At 33.8% G+C, this 18,738-nt stretch overlaps 2 protein-coding genes across 2 annotated transcripts in view; both read right to left on the bottom strand.

Annotated features, from left to right (window-relative positions):
* The window catches only part of LOC117107011 (E3 ubiquitin-protein ligase HUWE1-like), a gene marked incomplete at its 3' end in the record, with an annotated part of 20,274 nt that extends 15,016 nt beyond the window's left edge, over positions 1-5,258 (bottom strand). Inside the window, 3 exon segments of the mRNA XM_033248527.1 lie at positions 108-200; positions 1,737-1,810; positions 5,006-5,258. Coding sequence (XP_033104418.1) covers positions 108-200; positions 1,737-1,781 — 138 coding nt within the window.
* A 7,682-nt stretch (positions 5,259-12,940) lies between these two features.
* The window catches only part of LOC117107007 (synaptophysin-like), a 13,532-nt gene continuing 7,734 nt past the window's right edge, over positions 12,941-18,738 (bottom strand). The window contains exons 3-4 of the mRNA XM_033248523.1: positions 17,529-17,650; positions 12,941-13,823 (exon numbers count right to left, since the gene is read on the bottom strand). Of these exons, the coding sequence (XP_033104414.1) occupies positions 13,553-13,823; positions 17,529-17,650 (393 nt within the window). The 3' untranslated portion in view covers positions 12,941-13,552. The remainder of the gene's footprint in view (positions 13,824-17,528; positions 17,651-18,738) is intronic.

The following is an 18,738-nucleotide window of genomic DNA, read 5'->3' as shown; positions in this document are numbered from 1 at the left end:
TTTATTAGTAAATTGCAACATTGCTTACGTGTTGAAAGCTGGTAAACTATATTTCAATATTGTTTTATTGCGCAGATATGAAGCGATAATTTGTGTCTGTACTATACCTTGCCATAATTCCAAGACTTGATTTGTTGGAGTTCTTGTGACAAGTTTTCACATGTCTTAAGCTTATCAATCAGACACTTGCAATCAGTCGGCTGTGGAGAAGATGGAATAATTAGACACTACTATAAACGCCACAAAGAAGATGAATAAAAAGTACCAAGCGTTACTTTAAAGTGCAGTTGGAATTTTATATAAATTAGATAAATACATTATAACAGTGCTCAAATAACTAAAGATGTTATAATCGTATCAAGCAAAGCGCTTCAACCAAAAGTTACTTATTTTAGTTGCATGAAAAAAAGTATAGCTGGATTTGAATCTGCAGCCTCTCGCTATAAGGCGAGTATCATAACATTACACCAGAAACCTATATGGTATAGGTGCAAATCTAACCCCCAGACGCTTTCTCTCATACAACTGGCTTATACGCTCACACACAGTGAAGCTGTGGTTAACTAATGTAGAATGTTGAAACAGAAGAAGCTAGAGAAAAAACCCAAAGTGGTATTAGTGGTAGAGAAAAACAGAATCAATGATTTAAAAGATGGTACTTGAACCAGATATAAATTGTCTTTGTTTAGGAGTTCATAAAGTGTCTTACAAGGCAACTCGTAACTAGATTGGCAAAGGGGAAAGAATTACGCACTTCCACACAGCAGTCACTATGTTAAAAGGAAGGCAAGATTAACCTAATTAGTAATTGATAGATTGGAAAGGTTGATAAAGCTATAAAAGAGCTTATTCTACAAACAACTGTGTGTCTGAATGACAAACAAATAATTCTAATAATCATTAATAGTACATTGAGCATACATAATTTTTAAAATCTGTAACCTACAAAATTTCTATATTACTATTGTACTAAATCAAGAATGTAACATAATGAGATGAGACTTATTGTAACACATTAGAAATTAAATTAATGACAAAAATTGTATTTTGAATCTTTGTCCATAATCAAAATCTATCAAATTTTGAAGTTGTGATACTTGCTTTTACTGCTGTCTCTTATACACATCTAGATGTGTATAAGAGACAGCACCAGGATCATGCAAGGGGAATTTGGTTTATGGGGGGTTAGGTGCACTTGCCATTCCCTGGCACTAGCCACTGGCTCACTAGTGGACACCCACCACAACTCAAATTATGGCTTTCATTGTGCAAATCATTTTCTTTTTAATTTTTTTAAAACTTATTTTCATAAGATACTACTAATACTAGATAGATATTCTGATTGATTAAATGTAAACTATTGGCAGTCACCATCAATAGGTTGGCAAAAATTGGATCCTCATTTAAAATCATTTTTGAGATCAGGAATCGTCTTACCAAATATATTTGTTTAATACTTCAAAATATTTGAATAACTTAACATTACACTGTAGCTATCATATACAGATAATATTTATTGTCAAAGGCAAGTCATATAAAAACAAATAATTCAGGAAGCAGTCCAATAAAACAACTGACAGTGCAATAACAATATTAATGATATTATGATGTCATCATATCCTGCATATATTTTTTGTCATTTCAGATCTCACTTTGATTAATTAACTTTGATGTGTATTGAAACACAGTAAAATAATATTGTAATTCAGTAGAAGTTGATTGAAGAAGTTACTTACCACATCTGATAATGTTTTCTTGATTTTAGTTTTGTCAATCTTCATATTGATTACCTAAAATGTATTACCATCATCTGTGGAAAAAAACAACTTTGAATAAGAATTTTTTAGGGAAATAATTTCAATGGCGATACCTTGTCACATAATAGCTTTAGGGAAGACATTCATCTTTACATTACTGTTGAAAATGTAAACATGCCCTCAACAACATAAAATTTAAGGCTAAGGAAAAACAGCTTTAGATTCATGTTTATTCATTGAATATGAAAATAGCAGAGAGTACACTTTTAATTAATTGAAATTTTATAAAAACATTAGTTCCATCCATAGTATAGATAAAATATACATTAAAATGATTCAATTCTGAATCTGAAAGGCAAAGGAACAATTAGGTAAGAGAGGTTAGAAGGAGCTTGTTGGTATTTGTTATTTGTTATTTGGTATTAGTCTATTCATTTAGGTTACAAAGCGCATTGTTTTCCCTGGTCATTTGGTCCACATGCTTATGTCTTGAGATTAAAAGGTGGGAAACAAGAAAAATGAACATAATGTATAAGGTTCTTTTAATTTTTCTGTTAAACAATTCTTTATATTTTCATGTTTAAACTGCACCACTTTGAAAATCAGTGTAATAGCACTGAAAGTGCCTACAGCAGCCCATCATTTTTAAGGAGAGCGAGAGCGACCACGATCCTCCGCGTTCCTGAACACGCTTTAAGGAGAGCAACTAACCACGCTCCTTGATTTACCAGGAATTAATGACAAAAATTGTATTTTGAATCAATCAAAATCTATCAAATTTTGAAGTTGTGATACTTGCTTTTACTGTAATTAAATGTAGAATGGCAAACGTTATCTGCCCATGCGTGAACTTTGTATCACATGGTTCTGGGTTCTGTTTATGCGTGATCGATGTTGTTGCGTGATTCGCTAGAGTAGCAGGTCGTGAGTAGTAATAATAGCTAATTAGGCCTAGAATATTTTGAGTCAATATCGGCTTTTATTATTGATTGAATAATAGATAAATAATTATGCTCACTATATTCTAGTATATTAAATTAATATTTAAATTTGAATAAACTAAAATGATTGTTGAAACTCATACGGTCAGAAATTTAACGCATAAAATATACAGATGTCTACGCAAAAAAATGGGGATTTCCCTTGGCAATACATTGTTTTGATGAGAGTTTTCCTGGAGAATACAAGTATTTCCAGTTGTTTGTTGTTTAATAATTGGCTGATAAAAATTTGAAATTTCTTTATTTTAATGTTTGCAAATATGTCAATGTTTCAAAATAGATAAAAACTTCCAAAATGTTTGGAGACTAAAATAGGCATTACAGTACTTCGAGAGGGGTTTATTCCAAATGAGGCTCTGGAGTGAGAGTTTATTTAAGTGGAAGGCAGGGAAGGATTTGAGAGGGGGAGACTTGTTTCCTCCACGCGCACACAACCCCCCCCCCCCCCCGATTACTGATCGCCTAAAAATGCCTCAGAAGTTATTTCCGGGCGTCTAGAAAACAAAATTCCCGGGGCATGCTGAATCCCTTTAGGGTAGCGTTGTCTCTCGATCGCGCGCCCCTCTACTTCGGAAACCTGGATCCACCCCTGGGGTAGGGGGTGTCTATTCAAAGCTGTGAAATTTTCAAGTAGAGCAATTACTCTCCTTAGTAATCCGAGGAGAGCAATTTAGTGCTCTCCTGTGTTTTACATACGTGATGGACTGCTATAGTATAAAGAAAGAATAAATAATAAATGATGGAGGAACGTGACTAAGAGACAGTGCAAACAGAAAGAATTTTTTTTAATATTGGGACGGTCACAGAAAATTAATTTTTTCCCATTGAACTTACCCTCAAGTTGGATGTAGAGTAACATCTCCCAATTACGTGTACACCCCTCCGTCCGAACAGAGTTTATAATTGAGAAAATTCCTAATTCAGAATGTTCAAATTTTCATAGCATCTCAGTGTGGTGTGGGTAGGCATAGGCATTAGTCAAAGTACAAAGCTAGGTAGGCCTAAGTCTTGACATGGGAGCAAAACTCTTTATTGCACTCTTTGTTAAAACTAAAAACATAGCTGCATTTGTTTTACATCTGATCCAATGGAAGTATTGGATGGGACTATTCTGACCTTAGATCTGGTTTCTTTGTTTTTTTTATAACATAGGCCTATACATGTATACGTGTTCAGATATTTTCAAATAAAATATCATCAAATGTGTAATTAATTACAATCAAAAACCATTTATTATGTGTATTTTAAATATGAAATTAAACTGGATTTATTTGGTGTAAACAACAAGGTTAATAAGACTTTCTCTTTTGGGCATATTTTTATTGTGTCGAAAATTAGATTTTTGAACTAATCCTAATAAATAACCAATGTATTATGCAGCAATTACAATTCTACGCACATTTTTGAGGTATAATCCGTCAATTAAAATAAGGGCTGGTTTCTGTGCAGATCTTGCTGAAAATTAGGCTTTGTCCTACAGTAATCTTAATGTATAAATAATGTATTTATTTATGCAGTTTTTACAAATCCGCACACCAATTTTCCCTGTGATTTTCCGCACAAATTTGACCTGGTTTTTGAGATATTATCATGCTCGCAATTAAAAAACTTTACAGTATGGCTCCATCTTAATTCCTAGACTGAAAAAATTAAATCTGTTCTCTTTTTCTTATCAATATCACTCCCAAACTCGGCTCGATTACGAGGACTAATTCTAATAATATAGACATTCTACCTAAGGCCTTTTGTTAGGGCCTACCAGAAACTTTTTACTACCAGTATCACTCACTGCCAGGCCTAGCCAAGCCGTCTAGGTAGGCCAGGCCTAGGCCCCTACCTACTGTAGCTAGGCCTAGGCTAAGGCAAGGTTGATAATGACCCGACTTTTTTTATGATTGTGTTGGAATAACATATAAGCTTACTGCCACTTGTCACATTACTAGTTATAGTTGGAAATGTAAACGGTCAACTGAATGAAAACGTTGCAATAACTCACAGACAACCAAGAACATAAAAAGGTCTGGCATCGCCTCCATTGGAAAAAACGACACTTTTTCTCGAACAAAATTGGATTGCGAATGAACATGCCTTAAGATCATATAAATACATAAAGAATACCATTGCACAACCGTACATTAATGGATATGATATTTGTCTTTATTATCCTCATATTAAGTATACGTATGTGTTAATTTAATAACGTAAAAGCGTTGGAATCATAGAACAAATTAACAAAATCATACTCACATGTAGACCGCCATTTTGAACTGAGCAACAGCCCGCTGCGCGCACCCGGATGATCTCCAGAATTGTATACTGAATACAAAATAGCGTTCTGCTTAGTTAGTCACTCAACAAAACTGTTTTAAATCCAGTAATCAACAATTGGTAAAGATATATTTTTAATTTCGAATACATTTAATTATACCATTATTATCCAAATTGATTAAAACAAACTTCAAATCTATCCGATAATTTACGGTCATTTACACGTACCTCGACATACAGCCTAAAGAGGGCGTGTGCTAGTTTTCAAGTACAGTCAGTCTGTCAGTAAAGTAATACAGTAAATTAATGATAAAACTATGCTACTACTGGAATACTGTATTTTGCTTGCAGTGTGTGTACGAAGAAGCTAAAGTATTGTAGCTCCATTGTACTGTATGTACGGCTGTTATATAACTACAGTATATGATAGTAGGTGTACTGTTCTGTGATACCAAGGCTGATATGGTACTACTGTACTTGTAATTTATTTAAAATAAAATTACGCCTTCTGGAATATTCCATACTACCTGTATATATCGAGGTTAAAAATTTTAACCTCCTTGTATATATATAGCCAGGGAACAATGAAATTTCACTGTTCCCTGATATAGCCTAGCACTGGTAAATTCAAAATACTCCTGGTATTCAAATTGGAGAAGGTGTGGTGGTAGAGAGTGCCTACTTCAAGTAAAATAAATTTAATATTTTTTAAATGCTACTTTGTTTTATTAGATAGGAATAGGGCCTATAGCTCACCCTACCATAATTAAATGCTGCACCCAACAGGGGTCCCAAGTTCGAAGAAATCCTCTGTAAGATCTGGTTATAAATAAGCTTCTATTACAGGCTGGCTCCGTACGTATGTGTAGGCCAAGGCCCTAGTCTAGATATACAGGTACTTAATTTTATTTTACTGTGCATGGTAATACCCATCATTCTAATTATTATTTACAATTCAGATTATCCTTAAATATTATTTACAATTCAGAAGTGATATTACTATTTACAATTAAAGTTTTAAATTATAAATTAAATCATATTACATACTACAAAGACTGATAAGGTTCATAAAATATATAACAACAATAAAATGCAATAAAAAGGGAAATTTAATAATTAAAAACCTTAAAAATGTCATAATATAAATAATAATGGATAATTGAAGAGATCAAAGGCTGATAAATGACAACGTGGAATTGGTAGGGGTCTACGATATTCTTATTATGGTAAGGCATGATTAGTTTCAGGCAACATTTTTATGATGAATTTTCTGGAAATAAATCATACTGTAATTGTAAATTAAATATTATCCTAACAATGAACTCATGAAAAACAGTGTTACCCAAGCTAAGATTGTGTGGTGTCCACTGTGACTGGTAGAAAACCAAAATCCTGTTGACATGCCTCATTGGTCAGATCCAGCCAGCCAACCAACTAAAAATATGGAAAATCTAGGGTTGACTTTGCTGTACCCTTTTTTGCAACTAGATTTTGTTTTATTTTGATTTATTCTATTTATTGATAAACCCATACTTGCTTGTAGACCGTCAATCATGAATATTTATTAGTATCCCTGCTGTTATGAATATTTATCATTAGCCCTGTTGTACCATTTTAAGAACCAAAATATGTGGGGTGAGTGATGGTTGGCAATGAACCCTAGAATTAGAGCTGAACCAGCTAAAACCTAGTTATGCCACTGGATATAACATGCAGGTTGATTATGTGCCAAAGAGAATAAGGAGCTTTCAATTCCACGACACGGTAAAATCTAGAACATAATGACGTCATTAATATTTCATCTGCGCATGCGAGAACTTCAAGTTCTCCTCGTTATGTGAATTCAGGACGCAGTTTGACCAAATCTACATTACAGAGAACGTAATATGGTCACACGAGTGAGTGAACATGTTTTAGAGTCACATGGGCGTCGATCAGTGTGACAGGGGGGCATGTCCCCCACTTTTCGAAGTAGGGGATCCTAACACTTTTGATTGATTTAAAAAGTTCTGTACAATCAAAGAAACTGTAGAATTAGTTTAAATGTCACAAGCCTATTAGTAGATAATAAATCATTATTTTTATTAATGTAAATATATAAGCAGGCATGATTATGATTACCAGGTTAAATTGAAAAAAATTAAGATGAGTATTTCAGTGACAGATTCATGGGTGCCCAGCTGGCCCAACCTCCCTAATTTTTTTCAAAATTTAAATTGGAGAAAAAAGAAAATTATATTTAAATTTAAGTCTGAGAGTGCCATTTCCGGCCAACTAGAAGTGCCATAATCATAAATTTTCAACCATGGTGGGGCTGAGGTGGTCTACACTCCATCTGTAAAAGTCCCTCCCTGCCCATCCCCCACTATTTCGAATTTCTGGATGTACCCTGTAAATTTTATTTGCATTTCTTAAAATTAATTAGATATTTGACTTTTAAAATACTATGGACGCCCGAGCTTCTGGGGACTTTGCCTCCTGGACCCCCACTTTCCCCCAGCCAAAGCAGGCCTAAGACTTCCTTTTTTTGCAATTCGTCCCCCTCCCCACTTTTCGTCCCCACTAATGGATTGATCCCCTTGTAGAGTCACGTCGTCCCACAAATCAAAAGCTCCCTAATGCAAAGTAATTACCCTGATTTACAGAAGTTCGGGAAACAAAACATTTTCAGACTTATGAATGCAGTTGTGAAAAAGCCTGACAGAATAAAGGATGGCTCACTTTTCTCTTTTACACAGGGTAACTTGCTACTCTGCTGGATAACTTGGTACTTGCTGGGTAACTCGCTACTCTGCTGGGTAACTCGCTACTCTGTCTGCCCAACTTGCCACTCTGCTGGGTAACTATTTGGCAGTGGCCCAAAAGGTGTTTTCTAGAGACAGATACATAAACAACAAGTACACTGTATTTCTGTAATTTTATTTCATTTAAACAGGATTCTAACACTAATGCACAGACATCCAGCCCTACAAGTGATTTGTAACTGAAACTGTATCCAATTATGGTTCTCACGTTCATAACAAGTTAAAAAAAAATCACAATCATAAAACAATTAAAAATATTTAATCAACACAACATTCAATGTTTGAAACATTGTCATGAATATTAGCAATATCTTACATTATGATTACGCATTTTCATTTACCTGTTTATACATTGCCTATGTAATTTTTTTTAATATTTATAAATTGTTTGGCATCTACAGTATTAAAAAAATCTTAAGTAAAATCTGAGTTGCAAGTTATTGAAAAAGTTTGATTGAATGACCTTTCATATGAAAAGAAAACTTAAAATATACAGTAATTTAAAAAAGATATAGCATGAAATATTACAGTGCATCCTCCAATTCAAGACCCCTCTAATTTCAAGACCCCTCGAATTTGAGACCACTTTTCCAAAGACCCAAATAACAATCTTCAACCTTTTAACACAAAGCTAGCACTCTAATTGGAGACCAACCCCGAGACCACCACAAATGTTCAAGTCCCAAAGGTGGTCTCGAATTGGAGGGCGTACTGTTATTTAAAGACTTAGTATTGATATATAAAACTCAAAATGATATATTTATGGTTCATAGAGGTAATCTAATCGGTCATTACTACAGTATGCCTTTCTACAATGGCTTACCGGTAGTCAAGTATGGTGAACCCATGGAAGTAGGCCTAATAGACCAAAAGGTGTTTATATTTTCTGCATCTGTCTACTCAAGTTTTTGGTACCAATAGGTTCTTGATATGTACACAAGCACTGCAAATTAGGATTGCACCTACTAGACAGAATACTTGTGGTAAAACAATATTTTACCTGCCTCACATAATGAAACAGTTATATTTTAAACTTGGGTTCAACAAACTTTTGACTAAATGCTGCTCAAATTGAAATGAGGTACAATTACTACATGATGAAAACATAACACACATTATATACTTTATATGAAAACAATTAACACTAACAAGCAAACTTCATATCATATAAACCCTATGATTATCATAATTATAACTCAACTACAACTATATACTGTACCAGTAGAGTATCAAAATATGCCAAATCATTCATAGAAATCAAAAGAGTGTTTATTTGAAATGTCAATAACTAACTATGAGATAAATTAAAAGAAATTGTTTAGAAACATCTGGCATACTGGGAATGCAATGCTGAATAAAGTAGTATGTATACGATCCATGGGGCTAGTTTTGAATGGAATAGCCTACACATTCTCATACAATGTATTGCTTTACTGTTACATATTATTATTATAGAACAACAGACTTTACTGCTGGGAGTTAGGGGAAGATACAACTAGACAAAATGTGCAAATAACTTATGTATATTTGTTGAGCTGTTGTTGCCGTCAGTAAATAGCATGTATGGGCGCCCTCCAAACATGACAACATGCGCAAAATTTGGACAAGAAAACTCACACTTGGCACAGGCAATAAAAAATAGTCCTATTACCAGCGACAAGTTTACTCATCGTCTAATATTTTCCTACCAATTTATTACATACCATTGTGATGATTTATGACTAGATAAAATTTGTAACAAGAGTGACCGTTCACCAGTCTTAAATTTGAATATCAAGATGCGATTCCAACTTACGACCTTTGGTTTCTTAGAACACATCGTTAACCGACCGCACCATGCATGTCTTATTAGTGGTAATTGCAGTAATGTACAGTCCTTGATGAAACTCAGTTTTGTTTTGTAAGTGTATTGGGCTCCCTGGGGTTCAACTTTAAAAAAAGGGTCATGAACGTTTGTTGGAAATCACCTCTAGTTTATGTGTACAAAATTTCCTGCACGTCCGTTTAAAGTTCTGGTAACAACAACAGCAGTGAGAAAAAGTATGTTTTCATGTGTAAACTTGTAAACGAGACAGAAATTGTACAAAAGCCAATGAACATCATTGAAATAAAAAACTAATAGTTTGTTCTATTCACTCAAACACTTGAATATCATCTTATATTGAAAGTGCCTTCATTTGGTCAGTTATTCAATTAAACAAAATATACTCTGTACATTACTAGTCCGCTGCTGTGTTTTAATCATTTCAAGAAATTTCATATTCATTTTAATACTGTTAATATTACAGTGTTTCCAAATCTGTCATGAATCATGATGCTACATTTCTGTGTACAAAGTTAATATCTAAATTATATAAAACTAAGTGAATGGTGAAGTACAAAAAGAAACAAATGGATTAAAATGAAAGATAGATTTATAGGAAAGAGGAATTCCACTCCCTCTCCAATCTTTCTTTACTCTAATTCCTTAATTTTTTTAAGCAGGTGAAATAAAGGAGGAATTTATAGAATCCCACATAACTGAGTAATACTGATGAAAAAAAAAATCACACTGCTTTATGTAAATGGTGCAAGGTCTGAAGTATTTATGAATGCTAGATTCACTATCCCCTCTATCACAATCCCCCGAGTATGCCAAGCTCCCTATATAGTCAGAGATAACTTGATCTACCTCTACTAAAGATAAATATCCAAAAAATTATGTAAAATTAAGTGTATATAGAATAATAATACAAAAAAATTAGATGTTAGTAAATTTAGCTTTTACTTGACATCTCAAGGTCAATGAAATGAGAAAAATGGAAAAAAAAACCAATTGAATACCAAGCGAATATTAGCTATTGGCAGTCAGAGTAATTAAATAGTGTTTGTTGGCACATCCACGTTTTTCTCTGCCTCAGTATTATCAACATCACGTTTGTTACCAAAAAGAGATGTTTCTTTGTAAACAAACCAACAATTGCCACCCCACACTACAGCATTCAGGAAACCGAACAACTGAAACAAAAAATACATATATATTTGATTGTTTTTATAAGATGTATTTAGTAGTTAAATTCTTCTCTCAAGAACTTGACAAAATTGCATAATAATCATATCAAGTATACAGCCCTTCAACAAAGTTACTTTTTAAGTTGTGTCAAAAAAAAGTTTCTCTAAACAAAATGTATACAAATAAATAATAACAATAATGCTCAGATAGAACATGAGATGTTACAATCTTATCAAAAATAGCCCTTCAACAACAAGTTCTGTTTTCAGTTGGATGAAAAGAACACTGTCTTAACTGGATTCGAATTTGCAACTTCAAGGCAAATATCACACAATTAGACCATAATATGAATGTATCACATTGATGCATACTCTAAATTTGTTGGACATGCAGACTCATCAATTTGTTTATATATATTGCCTATGCTTTTAAATTAGATCATGGGAAATCATTCCAAAGTCTAGGAGCAGCAATTGAATACGCACTACCACCGAAAGTCTTTGTGCAACTACTGTAGAGGGAACAGTAATAGAGTGGATGCAGAGGTAGTTGATCTCAAACTGCATATAAATGTGGAAGATTGCAAAGTTGAAAGTTCAGAAATATAAAGATAGGTAGTTCAGTGATTTGTATAAATATATGAAGATATGAAGATATGAAGAAGCCCATGAAACCAATCGTGCTGCCATGTTAAGCTGCAGCTTACTAACTGACTTTTGCGGCACCCCATACAATAGACCATTATACAATAATCTAGTTTTGAAGTGATGAGTGCATGAATGACTTTCTTTGATGTATCTTCATTTAAGTATTGACGGATCTTCTTGATATTCCGTGCATAAATGCAACTGACTTGCAAGTACCAATAATACGCTTTTCAAGGGACACTAGTCAAATACTGTTCCACACCTAAGTTACGACAGAACAATAGTAGTGTTACCAATCTGAAGATAGCAGGTACGTGGAATGTTTTGCGTGAATTAATTGGTTTTTTCAGCTGGATGAGTGTAACAACTGGATGAGCGCCGGAAGCCGCAATCCAGTATCTCAACTTTAAATTGTAATTTTGTCGTTTTAATAACTTCTTCTATCCTGTTTGTTGTGTTGTATGTTGATTTTTGATGTCATATCGGCCATCTATTTTATTGATTTTTTTTAAATGTTACTTCTATGTTATTTCTATTTTTTCTAGTTTTATCATAATGTAATTTTATCCAAGTTGCCTTCAATTCAATTTTTATTGCCAAGGGCTTCTGTTTTCGAATGTGAATTTGTATCTATTTTCATATTGTGTTATAAAATGAGTTTCTATATGTAATTATATTTAATATGTATGTATTTTTCTGAATAAAATATACCTGAAATAAATGGAACACAACAAGTTTTTGACCAATCATACTTGGATATCATTGATATTGTACGCTTCCATCTTGGATTTGGCTGCATAGAAATGAGTTAAACTGGGCTTAAAGGAAATGTACAGTTGAGTATCATCTGCATAAACATGATACTGAATGAAATGTTTTTGAATTACTTGACTCAGAGAGAGAATATAAATCAGAAACAGAATCGGAAAAGAGTGGATCCCTGAGGAACTCCACAATTGACATTAAAGCCCCTAGGGGTTTTTTCAGCATAAGAGTTACAAGAGAATGCCGAGTTGCTAACTCGGCAAAAACTCATAGGACGATTCGGAAAGCTTGGAGTGGACTCTTACCTACTCGTAGCAGCTCTGAACTCGTGGCGCTAATTTTGAACATGTTCAAAATTATCGCCACGAGTAGATATCGCGTAGTAAACTCGAAGAACTCGTAGGTAGCTCGTAGAGTACTCGGGGTACTCCTACCTAGCTCATACACTACTCTGGATACTCGTCGGCGGTTTTGTCATCTACGAGTTTGATACGAGCACCCAAAAACGAGTATAAATAAGTACGAGCACACCGAGTTGGCTCGTACCCAACTCGTATCTAATTCGGTACAAACTTGTTAAGCTCTTAATAATCTCGTAGTTAACTCGGTGCTCTGCTCGGCATAATTCGTACATAACTCGTAATCCAACTCCATAAAGTCGTACCTCACTCGTAGCTAACACGTAATAAGCTCGTATAGGTCCTTTCCAAAGATCACAAGTTTTAACTCGTAGAAATCGCACGACTCTTAGGTGAAATAAACCTAGGTGAGAGAGGGGCTTAAGTCGGCAAGTGCCTCAAGGTTGTTAAACATTAGGCATTACATAAATACTGATTATTTTACTGTAGATCTGTTTTATTGATAATAAACCAAGCACAGTGGATGGTAATGATGGTGATAATGATCACAATGATGGCCATGACGATATGGCAAAGAGATGATAATGGTACAATTTAACATTCTGGTGTTGGTGGTGATGATGATGTCAATGATGATGACAATGATTACGAATGTAGTGGTTTACGATTAAAATGATGAATATAGCAGTCAGTTAGCTTAATCATAGAGTCATAAAGCGAATGTGGGAAATCAGGTTTTCTCTTGACAATTAGAATGCATTCTAGCTTTCCTTTTGCATGCTGAACCTCTAAAAAAATTTCTGCATTGTGTATTAACTCAATAATCTGTGAATTTACAGTTCATCAATCAGATGGCATTTGTTCTTCAATACCAATTTATCAAATTTATTTCACTATAATTGCTGGGATTACAATAAAATTTAACTTGATATCTACTTTCTTTGTGAATGACATGGTACTTACAGATAATGATGATGAATAACAACTGAATGACGATAATAGTGTTTCAAAATAACAATAAAAAAACAATTTGAATAACTTACGGCCATTGGAACCATATCCCAATTGAGATGCTTGTGTTCCAAAAAGACATACCAAGCGGTGATACCAATAACATAGAGAAAGGCAAGTACACCTATACATACGAAGAACTTAGCAGCTCCAGAAGCATCACCACCAAGGTAGTAGTCACCCATTGTACAACCTCCAGGTACAAGAACTTTGTTGAGTCTAAACAGGTGAGGTATGATGGCATGGAGAAATATTGTACATATGACAAATACGAATTACAATATACATTGTATCCATAAAATCAGATATTATTAATATGGAAAATGGGTGTTGTTATCTATGTGTGAAAATAGAGTAGAGATAATAAATACAGTTCGCTCTCCAATTCCAGACCCTCTAATTCCAAGACTCATCCAATTCAAGACCACTTAACAAATACCCACTAACTCCCTATCTTTTAACACTGAGCTCACCCTCTAATTCCAAGACTCCTCTAATTCAAGACCACTTAACAAATACCCACTAACTCCCTATCTTTTAACACTGAGCTCACCCTCTAATTCCAAGACTCCTCTAATTCAAGACCACTTACCAAGTACCCACTAACTCCCCTATCTTTTAACACTGAGATCACCCTCTAATTCCAAGACTCCTCTAATTCAAGACCACTTACCAAGTACCCACTAACTCCCTATCTTTTAACACTGAGCTCACCCTCTAATTCCAAGACTCCTCTAATTCAAGACCACTTACCAAGTACCCACTGACCCCCTATCTTTTAACACTGAGCTCACCCTCTAATTCCAAGACCCCTCTAATTCAAGACCACTTACCAAGTACCCACTAACCCCCTATCTTTTAACACTGACCTCACCCTCTAATTCGAGACCAAAACCAACATTATGGAAGTAACAAGTGACAAGATACCTCCTATTGAAGACCACATTTGAAAATAAAATAAAACAGATTTAAGTTTTTAACAAGAAACATTCTAAAATTTGGAGAAATTGAACTTCAACATTTACAGATATATTTTCATAAGTTCATCCATACAACTTAAGGTTTCTAAGATTATTCTCTTTGTATCTTTTTGTGCAAGCTGGTTTTTGAAAAGGAATTTATAACTGACTGCTACCCCTAATACAGATATAGGATTTCAAATTTAGTGGGGTATGAGATCATATCCACACCAGCCCCCAACCTCTAAATGTCTGGAAATTAATGTTGACAACCTCTAGAGCCACTACCCCTCACCCTCAAATGCATTCACAAGATTTAAAGTTAGCATGGTTATTGAGCCTATTGGAAATATGGCACCTGGATACCCAAAAATAGCAGCTGGCAAAGATGTAGAGCCTCACCCTCCCCCATCCTCCTGCACAATGACGGGCACAAGATTTAAAATTAGTGGTGACTAGAGTTCACACCCTGCTCAGCCCCACCATGGACAAATAGAGGCAAATGTAGGTCTACTGTGACAATGATAAACTGTTGAAAATTTAATTTCTATCAGTCAGTGCCATAAATAGATGGATGAATTAAGTTGTTTATTCTTCTATGAATAAATAAAGAGCGAGGAAAATGAATATATTATAGTAGAATGAATAACTAACAGTGCCTGGTTTTGGTTGCATACTGTTAATATTTACACAATGTGCAAGGTATTGTGAAATATTAACATATGCAATTAAATAAACACATGTTATGTATTCACTGGAAGCAATATGCTATGCATTATGAAATGGGCCTACAAATATGAATACCGTAGAGTTTAAAATGACATACAGTAGTGCTGGTACAATTAAATTTACACCTTCCGGACCTTGCCAAATTCGGCCTGAAGTATTTTAGATGAGTTGTACTATCACTTGAATTGTTAAAAGTCTTTTAAGTATGTGCTCCCTTACATTTGCTTATGCTAGGCATTACACAGATTTCACATTAACTTTCAATAGTCAATTCTTAGTTTATTTGTGGCAGACAGACCATGTAGATATACAGTACCTCTATGGATAGATCTAGGCCTTCCAGGTGATAAAGGCATAATTAACAGAGCACTAAGATTCAAGGGTGATCCACCTTTTTTCGTGAAAGGGTGGAGGGGCACACTATTAGAATGTGGTTGGTTTTACAAGGGGGGTTCCAGAGGTCCTGCTGTGAAAACTTTGTTAATATGGGTGCCCAGAAAAAATATGAAATACAGTAGAACACCTGCTTTGGTACATTCCTATTCAGGGGATACACCTTAAGGGGACACTTTTTGATGAAATGAGGAAAAATAGATCTTTTAACGCTACAGCCAACCCCAAAGAGACATTATTATGAGGATGGGGACACTTTCTGTGTTGGCCAAATAGTCAAATAACCCCTATTAAGGCAGTGTTTAAGTTGTCATTAACCAAATCCTAATAAAAGCTAAATTTTAATAAAAAAATTTTAATTTAAAATTAGCCAAAATTTTATTTTTGCTAATCAAACTTCTATTTGGCAAATTATTTTCACACCAAATTAGCCATATTGCTAAATATTTTTTTGCCAGCTTAAACTCTGTTAAGGGGACCCTTATTTTTTTTTTATTGTATTACAACTGTGAGCAGTATTAAAAAAAGAAAAACTCATTTAACTTTATAATATTTTGAGACCTTTTGAGCAATAAACCAGAATTTTCGCCACTGAATCCTTTGATTGACCATCGGCATGGCCTAATGCATGCGTTACTTTGTATATTGAACCAATCTTGCCAATTTTTTACCCGTAGCCATGGGGATTTCTTTTTCTTTGTTTTTCGTGTACATTCATGTAGGATTCTAATCCATACCATAACATGCACACTTAATTGGAAATCGTTACTCTATTTGTTACATCAAACCAATAGAAAGCTCATATTCAGAGTTCAAAGATATTTGGTCACTAAAATTGCACCATGAAATAATATTGGGAACATATAAAACAATTGTTGTTTTAATTATATTTTAGCTGATTTCATATGATAATTTAATTGTATATGCATTGAAAAATACTGCTATAAATTCATTCTAATTCTACTGTAACTGATTCTTACTGATATGACAATAAAAATAAAGTATAAGAATGTCATGTTTTATAAAAACAAGCTAAAAAACCCTATGCACTAGCCGAGTATGTCTTTTTTTTTTTTTTTGCCGTAATAATTAGACCATTTAGACAAACAGATGATAATTGGAACAAACCGGGACTTTAACATACGAAACCTAAAAAATATGATTGGAAAAAAAACTTATGATGAGTTAAAAAGGTTGTTTATGTTTTCATATTTTTTTCAATGTGTTTTAAACAAGTAGGTACAACATATTTAAACAGCAAACATAAGTTTCTTGGAAACAAATAAATGGTTGTCTCATGTTGTCTTTTGGAAACCACTTCGAGTTTCAGTCTTCATTTAGAGTTTCAGGTTCGGTTACCCTCTAATTATGCTGTTTAGAGACCACTCTTAGACTGTGGTCTCTATTTAGAGATTTCTAATTTGAGACCAGACCCCAAGACCACACCAAGTTTCAGATAAGTGGTCTCGAATCTGAAGGCGGACTGTATTAATTCAAAACTTAGGTGGACAAAACTGTCTTGGCTGCTAATTTAAACAACAAAAAAAACAGGTTGGTGCACTTGGTAGAGGATAGCACAATTTTGGAGACAAATTGACATATACTCATTGGCCGCTTACTATTTACTAAGCACTTAAGTATAAATACACATGCTCACTGGTATCTCACCTAGTTAGCACTAAGTACTTTTTGAAATAATGCTAATGCTATGACTTATACTTAGTTGATGTAAAAAAATGCAAACACTGGGCTTAAAACTAAAGTCAGTTCAATATGTGCAGCTAATACTGTTTAATACTATGGAATGGACTAAATACCAGAGTATAAGTTCAGTAGTACTTACTCAAAAGGATAAGCGATTTTGAACTTTTTATTTTGTGGCCCACCAGTGTTATTACAGGTGATGGTATACCGCAATTCATCACCATAACCTGCTGTGGTAGCAAACATACAAACAGCAAGAATCTAAAAGAAAAAGCAATGAAAGTCAATCATTTTGTTGTATTTCCTTGACATCCAACAGCAAGTACACTTGCCACTTCAGGATGGAATGATGCTTTGTAAACTAAGTCTCTTTTATGAGGTTTAAGGAGTAGAGTTGTTTTTTAGTTTTTTAGAAAAAAAATCCTGCAGTGACAGGCTTTGAACCCAAGACTCTAGGACTGGAAAGCAGGCATCTTACTCAACAAGCTAAAGCTCCAATCCACAATTACAATAAGGTTATAGAAACATGTTCATGTAATAACTCACATTTATAAAATTGCCAGTTTGACAATTAATGACAATAATAAATGTATAGTAAATATTACAATAAAGCATGGATTGTTATAAAATATTACTGATGGGCTTCAGTTTCAGTTTCAGTTTATTTGTTTCACACAATGAACATAATAAATGAACAAGATATAAGAACCTATTATAATAATTCAATTGTTTTGATTCATTAACTTTAAAAGATAACAATAATATGATCAAGATAGAATTTCATAGTATGGATAACACTATAAATTTAAATACTGTTTAATGGATACAGTGAATATTCATTGTGTGTGGAGGAAACAATAAGCCAGAAAGGCTTTAAGTCTGATTCTCCAAAAAGAAACATATACTGAATTAGTAAATGGCTAGTGATAAAAAAAAAAAATAATAAGGAAACAAACAGGAAAAAAATAAAATAAATAAAGTAGATAATAAAGGTAGAAAAAAATGCTTCTGGGTGTAACAAATAAAAATTAAGTAATAATCAGGAAGAAAAGAATAAAATGAAATGAGATGAGATGAAGAGGATTGTATTTTTAATATTTTTCCACAATTTAATTTAATAGAGGAAAATGAATAACTAGGATGCATACTTATCTATTAGGGATTGTTTATATTTTCTTTTAAGAGATTTTAAGGTGTGTGTTAATTTAAGTTTAAAAGGTAAATTGTTCCATATGTATGGCCCATTATAAATAAAAGATGACCTCCTTAGTAACGTAGTGTGGCTTTCATAAATAAAATTTTTGACGGTTGAAGACCTGGTATCATATGAATGGTATTGGCAGAAGTTA

Source organism: Anneissia japonica, unplaced genomic scaffold (assembly GCF_011630105.1).
Source record: "Anneissia japonica isolate Jap-2015-1 unplaced genomic scaffold, ASM1163010v1 scaffold8323_len89300_cov191, whole genome shotgun sequence".
Classification (NCBI taxonomy): domain Eukaryota; kingdom Metazoa; phylum Echinodermata; class Crinoidea; order Comatulida; family Comatulidae; genus Anneissia; species Anneissia japonica.
Note: the sequence above shows the minus strand (reverse complement) of the source record. Positions and strands in the feature narration are given on the sequence as shown.